The 19,844-nt window shown below is 57.1% G+C and overlaps 1 protein-coding gene across 10 annotated transcripts in view; it reads left to right on the forward strand.

The window, feature by feature from the left end:
• The first annotated feature begins 5,084 nt into the window (after positions 1-5,084).
• The window catches only part of BIN1 (bridging integrator 1), a 57,091-nt gene continuing 42,331 nt past the window's right edge, over positions 5,085-19,844 (forward strand). For 2 of the 10 annotated variants that reach the window (XM_055571910.1, XM_055571913.1), the window contains exon 1: positions 5,107-5,453. In XM_055571910.1, coding sequence (XP_055427885.1) covers positions 5,370-5,453 — 84 coding nt within the window. In that variant the 5' untranslated portion in view covers positions 5,107-5,369. Of the gene's footprint in view, positions 5,454-19,844 lie in introns of all 10 variants that reach the window. The other 8 variants (XM_055571914.1, XM_055571917.1, XM_055571918.1 and 5 more) reach the window with 7 other exon arrangements.

Below are 19,844 nucleotides of genomic sequence, written 5' to 3' on the forward strand. Positions count from 1 at the left end.
AATTTGAGTCAGGGGGCCCTTCTTGGACACCATGTCACATATATGCTGTCCAGAAATAATGCTTCTGGAAATACATATCCCCTCTGGTTCTGCCGGTAGACTCTTCTGCACGCTCCCTGTCTCTCTAAAAGATGAAGCTTGCTGTTCCAGGAAGAAGTAAGAAGATGTTTTGTTCCCAGTTCTGAAGAAGGCCAGGTGCCAGGTGACCCCAGCACAGGACGCGACAACCATGTGCCTTCAGGCGAAACTGTCTTCTCCAGGTCTCCACCTGAAAGAGAACAGCAAAAAGTCCTACTGCTGTTGAACACAGCTTTACTGTGACGGTCAAATGAGTGTAAGCAACAAGTCTTGCTTTGTAAGACAGAACGATGCTGGTGATGACGGCAGTCACGGTGCCAGCTCAGAGCCTCTTACTTGATTTTTGAAGGATGGAAGGAAAATATCTCGTGGTGCTCTTTTTCTCCAAGGGACAGGAGGACTGACCTTTGCCCCAGTCTGAGTCTTTCATGGTTTAAAAAATAATTTCCCCGGTATCACCATTCAGACATGCAGACCAGCAGGCATGGAACACATCCCACAACATTGTGGTTTCCCAACCAGGGAACACTGTCCTCATTTCAATTTGTGTTTTTAATAGCATTTCTTCATGATTATGAAAGTTGCTCATTCATGTCCGATTCTTTGCAACCCTTGAATTCTCCATGCCAGAATACTGGAATGGCTAGCCTTTCCCTTCTCCAGGGGATTTTCCCAACCCAGGGATTGAACCCAGGTCTACCACATTGCAGGCAGATTCTTTACTGTCTGAGCCACTAGGGAAGCCCAGGAATACTGGAGTGGGTAGCCTATCCTTTCTCCAGCGGATTTTCCTGACCTAGGAATCTAACCAGGGTCTCTTGCATTGCAGGGAGGTAACTCATTTACCGGAGAAGGCAATGGCACCCCACTCCAGTACTTTGCCTAGAAAATCCCATGGACGGAGGAGCCTGGTAGGCTGCAGTTCATGGGGTCGCTAGAGTCGGACATGACTGAGCGACTTCACTTTCACTTTTCACTTTCATGCATTGGAGAAGGAAATGGCAACCCACTCCAGTGTTGTTGCCTGGAGAATCCCAGGGAGGGGAAGCCTGGTTGGCTGCCGTCTATGGGGTCGCACAGAGTCGGACACGACTGAAGCGATGCAGCAGCAGCAGCAGCAGCAACTCATTTACCAACTGAGTTATCAGCTATCCCTGATGATTTTGATGATTACAAAAATAGTACATGAACAAAATTTGCAAAATAAAAAAGGAAGAAGAGAGAGAGATAAAAAGACCAAACCCACCCCTTTACCACTCCACCCAGAGATACCAGCCACATTTGAATACCCATTGGCACTATACCACTGTACGCATTAATATCCTGCATTATTCTATTAACAACACATTATAGCATTTCCCCATCACAAAATGCAAGAGTGTTATTGTTTTGGTAAACATTGCATGTTTGGCTATTCTATAGCTTAATCACATCTGGTTAAAGGACTTTGTGCAGAGGCCTGGGGTTGGGTTGTGGCGAGCTGGTGGGGAGCAGGGACTGGGAGACCTGGATGCTGAAAGAACAGAAGGAAAGGCAGACCAGTGACACGCCGGACGCTTGTTTGTCTGTTCCTTTATCCCTGCCTCCGTATTTGAGGGCTTTGCTGGGCAGCAGGCTTCCCTCCCTGTTCTCTTGAAAGTGCTTCCAGTGGTCAACATCACTCCCTCAAAGAGCCTCCCAGCCCTCCCCGCCCCCACCCGGCCCCCACGTAGTGAATTCCTGAGGGAGGGGATTCGCTGCATGCACCACTGGCAGAGCTAAGCCCAGGACTGGTGCTCAGTAGGTAGGGGCTTCCCAGGTGGCATTACTGGTAAAGAACCTGCCTGCCAATGCAGGAGATATGAAAGACACTGGTTCGATCCCTGGGTTGGGAAGATCCCCTGGAGGAGGGCATGGCAATCCACTCCCATATTCTTGCCTGGAGAATACTGTGGACAGAGGAACCTGGTGGGTTATAGCTCATAGGGTCACAAAAAGTCAGATACAACTGAAATGCAAGTCAAGAGACTGGAGGAATTGGGAATATGTATATTAGTATAGTAGTAACAAGAACAATAATAATAGCCAATGTACTGTCAATTTTGTACTATTATAATGGAATGGATATCTGTGTAATTAAACTTTGCTAAACTTTTGAGATGTTTCTTATACTTGGGATTCTGGGATTGAAGAGTATTTTGATAATTCTTAATACATATTGCAAGATTGCTTTCCAGAAATCCTGTATCTGTTATATTCTCAGAAGCAGTGTGTGTCTGTCTCTCTGGTTTTAAATAACATAATTTAAAAAAATGACTTGCTGATTTGATGAAAATGAGGGCAGGGATGGTATCTCATTGATTTAAGAAGCAATTTTGTTTTTCTGGTAAGACTGAACTCTTAATACCTATGTATTGATCATTTGAATCTCCATTGTGAACTGTCCATTTTTACCATTTGCCCATTTATTTGTGAAAATCTTAGTGTTTTTCTTATGAATTGTGAGAGTTTTATTTTCAAGAATATTCCCCTAACTTCTTACACTTTTTTATGTCAACTTTCTTTTCAAAATGTAAGTAATCTTTTTTCCTGATAGTAAAAACAATGGACTGTCCTGCTAAAAAAATCAGACACTATAGAAAACCATAAAGTAAAAATCCCCTACATTCCTAGCCTTTGGCCTTATAATAATATCTTGGGAGCATTTCCTTCCAAATTTCATCCTATTTGTCGATGGTACTTTTTGAGGTTTAAAAAAATTGAATTTTTACATACCCTCAAACAAGTATTTTTTATTTCAAAACTTCTTCCAATGGTTTTGTGCTTAAAAAAGTCTTTCCAAACTAGAGATCAGAACAAAGAATTGTCTTCTTTAAAGATAAAAGTCATATGTGTTTATGAAGGCAACACAGCTTATTATAGAATATTTAGGAAGTTAAGGGGGAAAAGGCTTCCCAGGTGGTGCTAGTGGTAAAGAAACTGCCTGCCAATGCAGGAGACAAAAGAGACATGGGTTCAATCCCTGGGTTGGGAAGATCCCCTGGAGAAGGCAAGGGCAACCCACTCCAGTAATTTTGCCTGGAAAACCCCATGGACAAAGGAGACTGGTGGGCTACAGTCAGTGGGGTTGCGGAGAGTCGGACATGACTGACGCAACTTAGCCCACAAGGGGGAAAAAAAAATCAGCCATGATGCCTTGACCTTAAAATATCTATTTCCTTGTGCATGGTTTGTTCCAGTCTTTGATCATGAACATTTATATTTATTTTTATGTGGTTGCGAAGGCAGTACATGCGAAATTTCCTATCTTCTCCTTTTCACTCATAATTATACCTAAGCATTATTTCATGTTGCTACACAGTCTCCTTAATTGTTTAAAATGATTCCCTCAATGGTCTCTCTGGTTGCTTTGCTGTCTAGCTGATCTTATCCTATTGATAACCATTCATGTTGCTTCCAATTTTTATGTAAACTGACCCAAGTCCAGTGAAGCAGAATCTCCCACTTTCCCTGGGGGCTGACTGTAATCTGATTTGACTTTTGCACATTTTCTCCTTTCGTCAGAGGAGGGCTGGAAGAAATTGCTCTTTAGAGAATGGTTAGAAAAGTGCCATGCATAAAGTTAGGAGGAGAACGCCTATGAGGTGAAAGCTGATGAGCATTTAAGAGAAAGCTGCCTGAGAAACTGCACTACTTTGGTTTTGTTTTTGTAATTCAGGAATCAGGCATGAATTTATAATAATAATTTTGACAAAATGCTTTCTGCTCCTGTGTGCTTGGTGCTTTTCCTCAAAAGCAGGTCCATGTTCTAGCTGAGGGCTTTAGTGCAGGAGGATCTAGGTCTGAATCTCTGCTTATCTCTTTGAACTTCAGCAGCCGCAGTTCCTCAGTCTGTCTGCCTGCAAAATAGGAATAAGAATAGGCTGGAACGACGGAGGTGCTGAGCAGTCTTGCAGCAAAAGTAGAGGAGAAGCAGGCTCTAGAGAGGAACATGTTCCCAGGGAGCCCAGGAGGAATCTTCTGTTGCTGGGTCTCAGTTTCTCTGTGTGTGGTGGGCTTGGTGGATGGTCTGCAAAAGCCTTTGCTACACTTCCTGGAAGCTTGCCAGTGCCCCTACCCTGGCTCCTGTGGGGTGCTGGACATGTCCAGGCCTCCTCAGCAGGGCTTCCAGGACTCCTCTCTCTACTCAGTTCAGCCTACATCCCTGGGACAGGCACTGGCCTCCCGGGCAACAAAATGCTGTGGCATCCTTCCAAGGCCCTGATGTGATTCTGGGGAGCCGTGGGGGTGGGATCAGTAAACCCAATGCATGTTTATTAATTTCGAATAAGTGTCATTGGTCTGTTGGCCCAGCTGTCACTGGTAGGTTAACCTTCTTTCCTTTGAATAATGACGATTCATTTTTCTTCTAGCACGGAATAGGAGACCGACCACCCAGGATAGTGTTTGGAAAGCCTGGGGTGTGGAGTCAGAGGTCTGGTTCCAGACCTCTGTGTCTCACTTGTAAAAGGTGAAAAATAATAGCTCTACTTCATAGGGCTGTTGCCAAGGGGGCACTTAACAGAGTGCCAGGCACTCCTCAGCGCTCAGTACCATTAGGCTGTTGTTATCATAATAAGACCCAGCGTCTGGTTAGCAAGGCACTAGGCAAGAGAAACAGTTCCCCGGTGGCGTCCCGAGAACCCCGGTCGAGAAGGGTGAACCTAGAAGCCAAGAAGAGGCTGAGTGTCAAGAAGGAGACCCTCGGTGAGCGCGCTCCTGCGCAGGCTCCCGGATTCCCGGGGCGCTCAGCAATCGCCACCCACTTTATCTTCGGTTTGTGAAAGGACCTTTCTCCTCCATCTGGCCTCTTTTCCTGGGCTGCGGGAGGTATCTACTGGGTTGAAAGAAGGGCTCGCGGCGGCGTCGGGCCCGGGACGGTCGTACTAGTTCCCGCCCCGGGGCGGTGTCAGTGAAGTGTCCTGGGAGTCCGGCCAGCCGCTGCAGCCGCGGCGACGGTGGGCGCCGCTCCCTCCCCGCCGGCGGACCGGGTCTGACCTCAGGGGTGGCCCTTTAAAAGGCAGGGTCTTGTCCGGAGGGGGCGGGCGGGGGGCGCTGACCGCCACCCGAGGCCCGGCCCCTCCTCTCTCCCTCCCCCTCCCTCCATCCGTCCGTCCCTCCCTCGGTCCCCGCGTCGCTCGCTCGCTCGCCGGGCGCACGCTCCGCCTCCACCAGTCGGCTCGGCGGTCTAGTGCGCGGCGTGGAGCGGGAGCCCGGGGCCGGGGCCGGGGTCTGGGAGATCCGCGCCCGCCACCCGGCTAGCCTGAGCCGCAATGGCTGAGATGGGCAGCAAGGGGGTGACGGCGGGGAAGATCGCCAGCAACGTGCAGAAGAAGCTCACTCGGGCGCAGGAGAAGGTGAGCGAGCCCGAGCCCCTGCCCCCGCGCCGTCTGGACACCTGTCCCCTACCCCCGCGCCGGGGGACGGTCTTCGTCCGCCGCCGGGCGCTGTCACCTCCAGACGAGGGCTGCCGAGGACCTTCGGGGGTCCACAGGCTGCGCCCCGCGGCGCTCTGGGTGTTCCCCCGCGCCCGCGTCCTCCGTCTCTTCACCCCCGGCGCGGGCAGGAGAGGGGGCAGGAGAGGGCGCAGCTGTCTCTTCCCCCTCCCCCCTCCCCTCCACCCGCAGCTCCAGCCGCTTTGTATCTTCGCTGCTTGTCTGCAGCGGAGAGGCGGCCCCGGCTCTCCGGGCGCGAGGTCCAGGCTAACCCCGCCTGGAGGCCGAGGCCGGGAGGCTGGGAGGCGAGGTGGCGCTCCTAGCCCTCCCCGCGGGCGGGGCCGGCGCTAGCCGGGAGGGCGTCTGCCCCTTGTCCCCAGGGTCGCTTAGATCCGGGATTCCCGAGACTGTCCCTCAGCTCGCGAGTGCCGGCGCGTCAGCTCCAGGCCTCTGAACGTCTCTTGCGCCCGCCGTGCCCTCCTCTCCACCCGCCTCTCCACCTTCTGTACTCGCGGGCTGAGGGAGCGGTCAGGTTTTCTTTCACCAGGAGTGCCCGCGGCCTGGAAGCTCCGGTCCGGCTCCCGCGGGAGGGGAGGGCTGCGGGCCCCTCGGAAAGTGCCCTCGCCCGAGAAGGGGCTTCGCATTTCCGGCGGCCGAGGTGAGGGTGGCGTCTCTGGCTTCGGGAGCCCGCGGCCGGGTGGGGAGCCAGCCGGAGCGGAGAAGGCGCGGCAGGCCGCCGCAGGAAACACGACCCCTCGGCCGGGAGAGCCCCTGGTCGTAGGCTGGGGGATGGAGCCGGGGCTTCCCGTGGCAACCTGACTGTGCAGGAAATGCAGGGTTTGGGGGCGGGGGTCCGCGCGCGCCGGCTTTCCATCCCCAGCCACCTCTGGTTTATTGAATTGGATCGCGCCAGTTGCTGACGCCACTTCCCCTGCCGACTCTGACTCTGAAATCTGAGATCGCAGAATCTGTGATCCTACCAGGGTGGCCCCCCTCAGCGCCCGCCCCCCGCCTCCCCCGGCCGGGTCTGTCCCCTCTGTCGCCCGACGCACGGCCGGGTGGGACCGGCCGGCCTTCCCCCGCCTGGCTGTGGCTGTTTATAAACAATGACTTTTGCAGCTGAGACCTGCGGGCTCCCTAAGGATGCAGCCACGTGATCGTCGTGGGTGGGGGGCGGCGGCGGCCGCTGGAGCTTCCCCCGAGCTTTCCTCAGAGTCTGCCTCTCATCCCCGTGGTCCTGGGCTAAGGAGGTGGTGGGTCGTGTAGAGGGAAGGGCCCTCAACCAGACTCCAGATCTGGCCTGCCCCAGCTGTCCTCCTCCCCTCCCCAGGGCGGGCGGAGGGATTAGAGCCCCACAGATAGCTGGCTGGAGGCTGGGACGGCTTCAGTTGCCCAGATTGGGGGTGGGGGGGCAGATGCTGCTGCTCTTGCTCCCTCCTTCACACCCTCCTCCCCCCATGACTGGCTAATCCGTTTAGGTGCCTGGGTCTAAGCCTGCTTCCTGTACCTAAGGGGCTGAGGAAGATGAATGGGAAGCTGAGTGAGGCTGAGACAATTTCCTTGCCCCCATTCCAGTGATGTCCTAGCCCTCCCTTTGCTCTTGCTGTGTCCCCTTTGCCCTACTTGCCTTGTTTCTGCAGCAGCATCTTTCAAGGATTTCAGGGGTGGCAGGCCTGGGCCGTATCCCATGCGGGTATGTGGTGACAAGTTTCCACTAACTCCCCTGAGCTGCCGCCCCTCCCTCTTTAGCCTCTGTTGTGTGGCCTTGGGCCATTGGCTGACAGCTGCCCAGCTGTAGATACTGGCCTTGGCCAAGGGCTGGCCCTGCCCGAGCCTGGGCCTTGTGGCACTGGAGTTGCTTAGCGCTGTAGCTGTTCTCTGCCCTATGGGCTCTGGTTGGGGAGACCCTCCCCTCCAGAAGCCAGAGCCGCAGCACAGGCCTCCTGGCTGAGTCTGGAAAAGTAGCCTCCCCTGTTGGTCCAGGAAGCCGGGTGCCTCGGCCCACACCAGTCTCTTCCCTCTGCCCTTCGGAGGCTCAGTCTGTGTCGAAGCCTGGCTGCTGCTGGCCTGGCTGCCTCCTCAGCATCTTCTGGTGGCCTTCAGGGCCACATCTAACTCGCATTGTCAGTGGTCTCATGGGCACCCCACCCCCACCTTACCTTGGTCAAATCTATGAGTAATGGGGCAATTCCAGTTGTCCCGTTGCCATGGCAAGGTATTTCCTGACCAGGGACAAGCAGGAGCTTGGCTGGAGGGCCTAGGCAACATCCGCGTAGGAAGAAGGGCCCCATCTCTTCTTTTCCTTGCCCTTGATTTCCCCCCATCTCCTCTCAGCCCCGTCCGCCAGGATTCAGAGGGGGACTGGGTGGGGGAGGAAAGCTTGCTTGCTGGTGCCTTTGGAACCAGCTATCCTATTGCCCGGTCCAGTGAGTCCCTCAGGGGCTTGCCATTGCTCCTCCACCTGCCAGCCTCCACCACTGGTCTGGGTGCTCCCTGGGGGTTGGGCAGATCTGTGTGTGCACCCCACATTCACCTGGCCCCAGCCAGTGCTGAGCGATGGTTAGGAACAAACAGGGGTGTTTGGGGGCTTGGTGTGGGAGCCCTGATGCTGGGTGAGTGATTTGACCAGAGTGCTCCTCAGCCTTCCTTCATTCAGCAAATCCCGCTTGTGTGGAACGCCTGGGCCTGGCTCGGCCCAGGGTGCTGAGAGGAGCAGGGTGCTTGTGGCTCTGGCCATCAGGGAGCTAATTGTTGTTGTAAGGGCCTGTGGCCTCTGGCCCTGGTGTGAAGAGCGCACAAGACCACACTGGGGGGCTCCCTGGGGTCTGCCAGCCCAGCATGGCACTGTCACCGCTCACCTCCCAGCCCCCAGCCGCCCGCAGGGTGCTCAGTACCCTGAGGTCATCTTCCCATCGCGCATTTGGCTTGTCGGACCCTCTATAAATGACTCTCTCCATTTTTGGGCCTCAGTAGGTGGCTGGGCAGAGTCAAGTTGGGGTGGAGCGTGGGTCAGATGACAGAGAGGATTAGGGATTGGCGGGCTGGGTCCTTGGTGGGGGGGATGGGACAGCTGGGGTGGGGGTAGAATCTGGCCCGCTTGCCCCTGAGTTCCACTGTTCAGAAGTCCTCATGGGGCATGTGCCAGGGAGGCCAGCCTGTGCTGGAGGAGCCGGACCCATGAAGGGCACAGGCAAGGAGACTCTGCACCCCACCACCCCTCACTGCCGGCCCTGAACTGCTGGGAGTGGGGAAGCCCGGCGGGGAGGCCCGGCGTGGAGGCTCAGGGCCCAGGGCTGTCTGTGGACTGAACAGCACTGGCAGGTCACAGCTGATGCTCCCTAGAGGGAAGGTGCAGTGGCAGTTATTTATAGGAACCCGACACATGGCCATGATGGTGCCACTCTCATCTGGGTGGTCAAGGTCTCCCACGCTGTAGCCATGGACCTCCTCAGGAGGAGCCAGGCCTCTGCGACCAGTTCTTATGCTCAGAGTGGCCTTGTGAGCAGCCAGGCCACACGGAAGGGCGGGGGGCAGGGAGCCCAGGTCTGAGGCCCCAGGCTGCAGTCAGTGACTCTCTTCCGCTCAGACCCCCCACTGCTTTCCCCATCGGGGTGCCTCTCTCTCACCCCCGAGTGTCCTCTCTCGTGTCCACCCCCACGTTGGCTTTGCCTCCATCTCTCTGCCTCGCTGCTTTTTTCTCTTTTCTCTGAACCTGTACATGCTTCTCTGCACCTCTCCAGCCTTGGATCAGCTTCTCTCTGAACCCGAGTTATTTATGTCGTTGGTTCATCTTGCCAGTGCTTGAGGGAAGGCTCTCCAGCCAGGCGTCATCTCTGGGTGGGGTGTTTCTGGGGGCTCAGTGGACATTTGGCTGAGGTCCGTGGGTGTGGGGAAGTTGCAAGCATGGCCTCCAGACTTCTTGAGCCCCAACAGGCTGGGTTGGGCTGAGCCCAGGCATGAGCTGAGGCCCTCCTCTGTCGAGGCTGTTGGTTCATGCAGGGCCCAAAGCAGGCAGAGGCTGTTTTGCCCAGGTCGGCTCATGGGGCTGCCTGGGGCCTGGGGGTGGTGTTGGGGTAGGGTTGGGGTGGGGGACAGCTGTGGGCCAGGGAGTGTGTGTGGAGTGGGAGAGTGAGCTGCTGGTCACTAATGGAAGGTATGGGGTGTGTCAGGAGGTGGCTGGGGGGTAGATTTGGGCTGGGTTTGCTTGAATCTTGAACGCCGGTAGGATCTGTGAATTCCATGGCTCCTCAGAGAGGCTGAGGCCTCTACTCTTCACTTCTTTCTTCTCAGATGACCCCGCTGGGTCCCCTTCTCACCTCCCCTCTCTGGCATCACCCAGGCTCCTGGCCCTCCGCTCAGCTCAGCCCACACAAATTGTGCTTCTGATCTTCCTGCCTGCCTTAGCCTGGCCTTGCCTGTACTTCTTCCCTGAGGTTCTAGAACCCCTGTGTCCTTCCTCCCTGGATCTTGGGTTGGGTATGTCAGAGACAGAGCCCAGGCATGGGCTGGGTAGGCAGGCAGCAGTGACGCAGGGCTCCTGGCTCCTCTAACCAGCTGGGACCTTGGGCAAGTTTCAGGACCCTCCTGAGGCCGGTTTCTTCGGTATGAGATGGGGATAACAATGGTCCCCTCCCCACGCCTGTTATGGAGAGGAGGACCTTGGACAACAGTCAGTCACAGACCAAGTCTCAGTGGGCAGAGCCGCACCGTGGCCCAGAGGCCTGCCTTCCCCCAGCCCTCCTCCCTGCCCTTCTCCCTGCAGTGTCCATTACAGGCCCCTGCAGACAGCTAATCCCTGCTGAGCCCTGGATGGATCAGCCCACGGTGGTGTGGGTGCCTGTGTGGGTGCCGTGTCTGTATGTGTGTGTGCAGAGGGGCAGCATGTGATGGGGAAGGGAATTGCACAGTTTTCCAGGTCGGGGTGGGAGTGGGGATCTGGACTCATGTACGTGTAAATCCTGTGGCCCTGGGTAAGTGTCCCCCCCCCCCCCCCCCCCCAGGCTTCCCGCTGACGATCAGTGAAGTGATCACGGGGTTTACTTCTTCATTTACTTGGAAAACAAATACTAAACACCCACTGTGCTCTAGGCGCTGTGTGGAGAGGGCTGAACAAAGGCAAGTCCCCACCACCTGGACCATGGATGCTCTCCCCTCCTCCCAGGGGGTAGGCAGGCAAGAATCGAAAAGTATGGTGGCAGGTAGATACAGGGCAGGGTAGCCTTTCCATAGTGGAATTTGATGGTTCAGGGCAGTCTTTCCTGAGCACCCCAGGGCCAGTGCTCACATGGTGTAAGGGATTGGTGAGGGTGTGTGTGTGTGCAGGTGTGTGGGTGTGTGCTAAGCCGCTTCACTCATGTCTGACTCCGTGTGACCCCATGGACTGTAGCACCAGGCTTTTCTGTTCATGGGTTTCTCCAGGCAAGAATACTGGAATGGGTTGCGAGGCCCTCCTCCAGGGAATGTTCCTGAAACAGGATTTGAACCTGCATCTCCTGCAGCTTCTGCATTGCAGGCAGATTCTTTACTGCCGAGCCACCAGGGAAGCCTCTGGTCATGGAGAAGCTGAGCCAAAGCTTCTGGTCTCCAGGTGAGAGAGCACTTGGGGGACCAGGGCTTCCTGTTGGATGTCACCCTGGTAGGTCACCCATATGTAAGCTCCTCTTTTGGCAAGTCTCCCTTTGGGATTAAAAGTGCAAAGGAAAGGGCACTCATGCTGAAACCACCCTGCAGGGCATTGACAACGCAGGCCAGGGCAGCTTGGTGGTTGTAAGAAGGGAGGTAGGAGGGGACAATAAAAGGGAAGGGGGAGGCACCAAAGACGGCACAGCCTGTGGAGGGACCGTTTGCAAAATTTCCACATCAAGCAGCAGCGCAAGGTAGTGACGCAAGGTAGTGACAACCATTCGGTTTCTAGATAGCTGGGCTTGAATCCCTCTCCACCGGTTACCTCCCTTGGGCAGGTTGCGCTGACCTCTCTGAGCCTTACTTTCCTCACCTGAAGTCAGTGGTGTGAGCCACAGAGAATACTGTGAGACGAAATAGACACAAGCGAGGGGCAGGGCTGGTGGTTCCTGTGCCGGGAACTGGCTGGCACCCTGGGCTTCTGGGGCCTCCCCAGCGAGGTTGCCAGCTCCCAGAGAGGCCGCATGGTTCTGGCCCGGGCAGCGAAGCTGGCTTAGTGCCAAGGGCTGGCAGGGGTCAGGGCTGGGGAATTGAGAAGAGAAAGACAGGCTCTTCCTGCTCCGAGGGAAGCCTTTGTTAAATATTAACTTAAAAATAACCTGATTTTGTTGCAGACCTGCTGAGTGCCAGGTGCCTGGTGAGAATTCTCATCCCCAGTGCAGCCTGGGAGGTCATCATGATTCCCACTTGGCAGATGAAGAAACTGAGGCGCAGAGCAGTGGCGTCACTTGCCCATGGGCCGTTTTGGTCCACTGTCTAGGAGGTTGCGTCTCCCTTGGCGACTAGGTCCTCAGGCTGGGGAAAAGCCTGGAGACATGCACTGAAAATAAGACGTAGGTCTCCACCCAGGAGGCGGCGCGAGGACTGTCAGCTGATAGATTTGGGTCCCAAGACCTTCTCCCCCATTAAATGAGGTCTGAGGCTGCTTGTATGTCCCTGGGTCCCCACCTGGCGTCTAAGTTTATACTTCAGAATGTGGTCTTTCTGTTTGGACGTATTTGGTAGGCCTTGGGTGCTGCTGCTGCTAAGTCGCTTCAGTCGTGTCCGACTCTGTGCGACCCCATAGACAGTAGCCCAACAGGCTCCGGCGTCCCTGGGATTCTCCAGGCAAGAACACTGGAGTGGGTTGCCATTTCCTTCTCCAATGCATAAAAGTGAAAAGTGCAAGTGAAGTTGCTCAGTCGTGTCCGACTGTTAGCGACCCCATGGACTGTCGCCTACCAGGCTCCTCCGTCCATGGATTTTCCAGGCAAGGGTACTGGAGTGGGGTGCCATTGCCTTCTCCAGCCTTGGGTGCTAGTGGTGGAGAATCTGCCTGCCAGACATAAGAGACACGGGTTCGATCCCTGATTCAGGAAGATCCCCTGGAGAAGGAAATGGCAACCCACTCCAGTTTTCCTGCCTGGAGAGTCCCATGGACAGAGGAGCCTGACGGGCTATGGTCCATAGGGTCACAAAGAGTCGGACATGACTAAAGCGACTTAGGACAGATGGACGAGGTGAGGGGACAGCCTGGGGTTTTGTGGGGCAAGTCTAGGGACAGGAGTTCCTGCAAGCGGGGACAAATGGTGGTGGTGGTGTGTGTGTGTGTATGTGTGTGTGTATTCCCAGATATGTAGGCTGTGTCTACTTTATTCAATATAAAGGAGCACACTTTATCCTGAGATTGTACCTACTTTGTTGATATTTTTGCAGCAGTGTTTCTCTCATGAAATGATGGTACTACTGGCTGTTCCCTATGTTCTTGGGGAGGAAAGAGTCACTGTGTTGATGCCTGCCCCCCCCAGGCTGGGAAGATTTTCCTGGTGTGGAATCTGAATGTCTGAGGCCTCCTGCCCTGGGGCAGTTTGCTGCCTACCCTGTGGACTGGCCGCCAGGAGTTGGGGTGGGTTGGCTGTTCTGGTCCGCGCTCGAAGCTCGGCAGTGGCTCGGCAAGCCCCTGGAACATCTGCTCTGTGCGGTTGGGTGCTGTCTGCTCCAGTCACTACGGTGCCCCCAGCTGTGCGCACAGTAGGCGCTCAGTGCATCCGTGTTGCCTGGATGCCTGGCTTCTTCAGGGGGATGGAGACAGGTTGATGGCTGGCAGAGGTCCTGGAGGCCGTGGGTTCAGGGTGTAGGGTGGGAGGGGTAGGGGCAATGTGGCTGCAGGATTTCACGCCTCCAGCGAGCACAAGGGGTGTCAGAGCCCAGGTCTTGGGGTCAGGTTTGGGGGGCATACGATGGCCCTGGCACAGGCCATCCCCAGGGGCCTGGGCATCAAACACAGAACTTCCTCCCACAGTAGTCTCAGGGCTGTGATGGTGATGACCTGAGCCACGGGTTGAGGGCTTGGGCCTAGATGCTGGCCTTCTTAGGAGTGGGCTGGGGCCCTGCTGGGGAGCCCTCCTTGGCTTTAGGCCAGTTGCCAAAGAGAGGTTGGCCTGAGTCATCTCTTCCGATATGAGAAAGCTTTGGGGTGACTGGGGTCCCGGGACTCACTGACCTGAGGGTCTCTGTGATTTGCCAGCCCCGAGATTCACGGCCGCGCTCAGACCCCTCGGCCTCCTGGACCTCACCTTCGGGCCCAGGCTGTGACCCAGGTCCCAGGGCCACCACAGACGGGGTAGGAGCGAGCCCACAGCTTGGATGGACGGTGGGGGTGGGAGCCTGGTGCTGGGGTTTGACCTTGGTGCTGCCCGCGGTGCCCTTGGGTGAGGTCATGTGTATCCCCCTATGCTGTGCCCAGGGGCTTCCCTGGTGGCTCAGACAGCAATGAATCTGCCTACAATTTGGGAGACCCAGGTTCGATCCCTGGGTTGGGACAATCTCCTGGAGAAGGGCATGGCAACTCACTCAAGTATTTCTGCCTGGAGAATCCTATGGACAGAGGAGCCTGGTGGGCTACAGTCCATGGGGCTGCAAAGAGTTGGACACGACTGAGTGACTGCCATATGCTGTGCCCAAGCCTGTGCTGATGGGCTGGGTCCCTGCTGCTGGCCCCGCTCGGTGGACGAGGGGCTCGGTGGATGGGTGGCGAGTTGGAGACACCGCTGCCCGTGCAGTGTGCAGGCTGCAGCAGGGCGGGAGCTGAGCCCCAGCGGCTGGGGAGTGAGTGGGTGGCAGCCGGCGGCAGGCAGCAGCCTCCAGCCGCCGCAGCGCTGGGGGCAGGGACTCGCCACTCTTGTCACTGCCGGGCTAGGCTGGGGCTCTCAGGGCCCCTGCAAGCCCTGCCCCCCCATCCTGGAGCCCCCAGGGCACCTTCCTAGGGATATTGGTGCCGCTCCTTGCTTCACTCCTGGTGTTCTTTCGCCTCTCTTCCCCTTGTCATTCTCTGGTTCTGAGGGCACTCAGAGGAGGGGGACAGGCCCTGCCCTCAAGGAGCTCCCAGACCCACACTCCGTGCCCAGCGCAGCACTGGGGAGAGCTGGGGGAAGGGCACCGGCGCCTTCCATAAGGCCTAGGCAGTCAGGAAAGACTGCTTGGAGGAAGTGGCCTGCCCTCCTGAGGCAGCCAGAATCCAGCTGTGCCCGGGAAGGCAGGGTTGCCGTCCTGGAGTCCACTACGTCAGGGCTGGGGTCGTGGCCTTCCCGGAAGGCTGCTCTACATCCTGTGTTCCCTCCCACTGTGTGCAGACCTGCCCTTCTGTGTTTCAAGGCCCCAGGGTGGCACCGTGGAGGGGATGACGCTGCTAAGCTAGCAGAGCTGGACAGCTGTGAGGGGTCAGTGGGTCAGCTCACCCCCAGGGCCAGGCACCCCACTGCACTTGCCTTTTGAGACCAGACCAGATGGCCAAGTGGGGGCCCCCTTGGTCCTGGATCAGAGCCGGGCTGGGTCCTCAGGGGGTGAGGGGTCATGCCAGCTGGTTGGGATCCTGGCTCTGAGCGCAGATGGCCGGGTGAGGAGTGGACGACAGTAACGTCACGTCGTGAGGATGAGGCTCAGGACGAGCGGCTGGCCAGTGAGGGGTCCGGGTTTCCACCCAGGCCTGTGCCTAAGGAGCTTTGCAGAGGCTGTGCAGCCGGAAGGGGGCCGGAGTGAGCGGAGAGCCAGCCCTTTTTCCAACAGCTGCTGCTACTTTCTTTGGACCCGTGCTCAGCTCAGCCTCTCCCCGGGACTTCAGCCAGCACACTGGAGCCCTGGGCGGGCCGAGGCCCGGCACTGGGCGCTGAGGTTAGACCTGGCCCCGGGGGGCGGGGCCGGAGAGGCCCCATCTAGGGGACCCCTGTTGCTCCCTCTCCGGCCTGTGTGGCCCTCCACCCTCCACTTTTCTGCTCTGAGGCAGCATCACCTCTCTCAAGACATGCCCTCCAGCCTATCAACAACTACCTTGGGACCAGATGTGGGTGATAAGGTGGATGAAGATGGTGACCTGGGTTGGGCCCCTGGCAGGTGGGCAAGAGTCAGGGAGAGAGATTGAACAAGGGAAGGGGAAGAAGGAGGTTGATCCCAGGAACTACCCGCCTGTTCTGGGGTCCTGGGCACTCATGCCTTCTCTGAGCCTGCGTTTCCGCCTCTGTAAGTGGGAACGGGGGTTCCTGCCCATGGACTTGTGGCGAGAGTCCAGGAGGATGTGATATGATCAGGGCCTGCTGGGGTGGACATGCAGGTTCTGTTCCAGGGAGCATCTTGGGGAACCCCTGGGAACCCACAGGTAGGGGCCATTCTGGCTTTTGTGTTTTGAGCTGTTTCTCTTTGCTGATGAACAGATTCTTGAAGTTGAACTGCAGTGCAGTTTCTGTTCCCTTTTTCCCTGTATAGTCTGAAAACGCTAAATTGGGAGGGGTGGTGTCATCTCCCACAGGAGGGAAGCCAAAGCGCCCCCGAGCCAGAGCTTGACTGAGTGGGTTGGGGCAGGGGAGGGCAAACGGTTCCAGGTGGGCTGGGTTGAGGGGCCTCCCATCCCTCATTCACTCATTCATTTGAGGAGCCGGAGGTGCAACTAAAGGAGAGCCGGAGCTTAGCGACCTGGGTGGGAGCCCGCCTTGGCCGCTGGGCCTCAGTTGCTCATCTGGGAACAGGAAAGCATGAGATTCCCCTGGCCGAACAGAGTTCTACTGGGTGCAGCTGGGTCTGGATGATTCTGGAAGGGAGGACAGGAGAGCATCTCTGCGGCATTTCGTGGGTTTACTCAGAGCCTTCCCACCTGCCATTTTTCGTTTGTTCTTCTCAGTGACCAGTGCGGTCGGCAGGACTGGATTATGGTCCCACTGGGGAAGTGAGAACACTGGAGCTCAAGCAAGGCCTGGGATTTATTTCCCTCTTCTGTTCTCCGACTTGGCCCCAGGCTGGCCTTTCCTGGGAGCTACCACCCCCATCCCTGAATGGGGGAGAAGGTGGTTGGATGATGCTGGAAATAGACTATTGTAGTGCAAATATAAATGCCTAAGTGTTTTCAAATGAAAGCCAGTGTGTGGGGGCTGCCTTTGTGGGGCAAACACCTGGGGGAAGGGGTGTGTGTGTGTGTGTGTGTGTGTGTTTGGGGAGGAGGTTGGGGAGGAGGCTGGCACACTGGAGGAGAAGGTGACCCTGCAGAAAAGCCACCTTGGAGCTTTTCACATGGCCCCTGATTCCCCTATGACTCCACCATGGTGGTGGGGGAACCTGGCTTCACAGAGGAGTCACGGGGACCCCAGAAGGTCAACGTCGGATGTGGACAGGGCTGGCCTGACACAGCACTCCTTAGGGGGCCTCAGTAGAAAGAGTCCCAGGCACAGATGCCAACGCTGTGTGGGGAAAACAGTTGGGGAGGGTGCGGGAGTCAGCTGGGGGTGGGGTGCCCGGGGTGGGGGGGGGGGGAGGGACACTTGAGGAGGAATTAATGGTTAGGAATACAAGCTGAATCTTGATCTAAACTGAGAAACGGAATCCGCAATTAATTGGCTGCATTTGCTGAACCTGGGACAAGATGAAAATGTTTTCCTGAAATATAACTTAAGCCAGGAGGGTGAGTGTGTGTGTGTGTGAGTGTGTGTGTGTGAGTGTGTGTGTGTGTGTGTGTGTGTGTGTGTGTGTGTGTGTGTGTCCACCGTGGGCTCTGTGCAGCAGTCTGCTCTGGAAGTGGGCCTGGCTGAGCTGGAATGTCACCGTCTTCCCAAGTTTACCAGCCCAGGCCTCCTGGTGGAGTGGACCGTGGGCCTGGAGCGGGCCACCGCTGAGGGGGTCAGGACCCTTCCGGTGGGCTGCGGGTGGTGCTGCCCTGGATCTGGTGGGCCAGCTGGGGGCCGGCCTGGTGCCACAGCAGGGACGCTGCCCCGAGGTGTGGGTGCTGGGCTGCCTGGCCTGCGGGAGAGCTGAGTCAGCTCCGTGGGAAGCCCGTGGTCAGCAGCGGGCCAGAAGCCGGTGCCTGCGTCCTCACTTGAGTCACTGCACCCTCAGGTCACCCTGTCCTGCTGCGTGCGCTGAGAGACCAGGGCAGGCCTCCCCACAGCCTGCAGCCAGCGAAGGGCTCTTCGGAGCCTGGTGGTTGGTGGGGGCCGGGGTGTGGGGGCGGCTCTCAGCGAACGTCGCTTCTGATCCCCTCCCCTCCCCTCCGCTGGGGACTTGGGTCACTTACTTGACCTCCTCGTTTCGATTTGCTCCTCCACAAAACGGGGTGACAGTGCCCCCTGCTAGGCCCAAGCCTTGGACGGTGGAGTCTGTGACCCTGCACCTAAGTGCGCATAGTAGGCCCTTAGCACAGAGTCAGTTGGGGTGAGGGGCTTCTGTGCCCCAGGGCTGGGAAAGCCTTAGCAGAGTATCTTTCACAGTGTGGCGGGTGGAAAGCCCACGTTCAGGTCCCAGCTCTGCTCCTCCCGAGACCTTGACCTTGGGCAAGTTACGTGTCCGCTCTGAGCCTCGGTGCTCTTGTGTGTGAGGGTTTAATGGGGGCTGTAGGACACTGGAGTTTGGGGTGGGGGTGTAAGGCGCCTTAGCGGGCATGGGGCGTTCTGCTTGCGGGTCCGGTTGGACCTTCCCGCCCAAGTCCGGACCAGCCTTGGCCCAGCAGTGGCGGAGGTGTGCTGGCTCAGCTTGGGATCCAGGTGGTGAGGCCATGGGGGAAGGAGAGAGAGGGAGGGCCAGAGGGGGCCTGGCAGGGGCCAGGTGTCACCTGGACCCCTTCCCCTCACGCTCAGCGCCTCCCCACACCTGACCCGAGCTCCTTGTAGGTAGCAGGAGTCCCTTCCAGCTTTCAGATGCTCCGCAAGTGTCCAGAGTCATACCATGGGCTGGCTAGGGGTCTAGCCCTGGATGTTCACCCCAAGCCATGCCCTGCTCCCCTCTTTTCTGTTCTTTGGCACTTTCCTGTGATTTTGTCTTTTTTTTTTAATTGGTAACTCTGGCAGCTCAGCTTCCCCTTACTGTTGAACTGCGTTTCTTTTGGGAAACAGGGCCCTGGGGGAAGAAAGGGCCAGGTCAGCAGTGGGCCCAGAAGGTGAGCTGGTGTTTGCTGTGATTTTTGGGGGCCGGTGCTCTCTGGTGGGTATTTGTGTGTGTGTGTGGGGGGGTGGCCTCTGCTACCCCTCCCCGTCCACGCTGCCTCACCTCCTCTCAGGGACCTCTCACCCCAGGGACCTCTTGAGACTGCAAGATAGACTCCAGGGCTGATGCTCGGCCTGTGTCCTGATAAGTCAGAGATGCAGGGGCCCTTTGCGTCCAGCTGATCCTCACCTCTCCACTTTGAGGGTAGAGATGGGACCCTGAGTGGTGACTGCCCAGGCTTCTGGCAGCCCCCTCATCATCCCTTGTGGTCTCCAGGCTGGGAGGGAAGGCCCCAGCTCCTGTCCACCGTGTGCTGATTTCCTGCGTCTGCTGGGCTGGGAGGACCAGGGCCTTCCCCTCAGGCCTCGCCTTGCCCACCATGTTTCTCTGCTCCACCCCAGCCCAACAACAGTGGTGCAGGCTTAGCAGGAGAGAGCCTGGAAAAGCCCTCCTGGTGCCCTGAACAGTCACTGCATCTGCCAGGGGCAGGGGCACCGCCCAGCTTCCCGTCCCTTCTTGGCCGCTCTTGTTTCTCGTGCTCATCACCATTGCTTGGTCTGTGCTCCCTACCAGCCCCCTCCCAGCCTTCCTCCAGCTCCCCTGCCCCCAACCAGGGGAAAGCAGTGGGACTGGCCCTGGACTGGGAGAGGACCACCCTGTTCGGAACCAGTGAGAACCAGTGAGTCCCCACCCTTTGATCCACCACATCTGCGAAGTGGAGCGTCCTCACAGGTGCTAGGGACTTGGAATCAGTCCAGGGGCAGAGGTAGGGGAGCCCCTGGGGCCGCCCCCTGGGCAGCCGAGGGCCTGGGAGTGACCGCAGGACCGAGGGTGGGGAGGAGTGGTGGCCCTCCCCACTGCAGTGTCGTGGGTGGGGTGTGTGACTGCACTTCTGCTTGGCAGGACTGGGTGGAACTATTTAAAGCTGACTCTGGGCATCAGCTCCTGTGAATGACACAAATAACAATAATAAGCAAAATAATAGCAATACTGTGTTGGGGAAAAAACACCACGGCCTATGTCCTTTAGGTACTTGTGAATCATTCCAGGTTCACAGATGTGGCTATGGACGATTCCGAGTGGTAAAATGAAGGAATAGCCTGGTTCCACATTAGGTTGAACAGACATAGGCAAAGGGCTGAGGGCATTTAGAGGACTGAGTTCATGTGCCTGAGGTGAGATCAGGAAAGGCTG

This window comes from Bubalus kerabau, chromosome 3 (assembly GCF_029407905.1).
Source record: "Bubalus kerabau isolate K-KA32 ecotype Philippines breed swamp buffalo chromosome 3, PCC_UOA_SB_1v2, whole genome shotgun sequence".
Classification (NCBI taxonomy): Eukaryota; Metazoa; Chordata; class Mammalia; order Artiodactyla; family Bovidae; genus Bubalus; species Bubalus kerabau.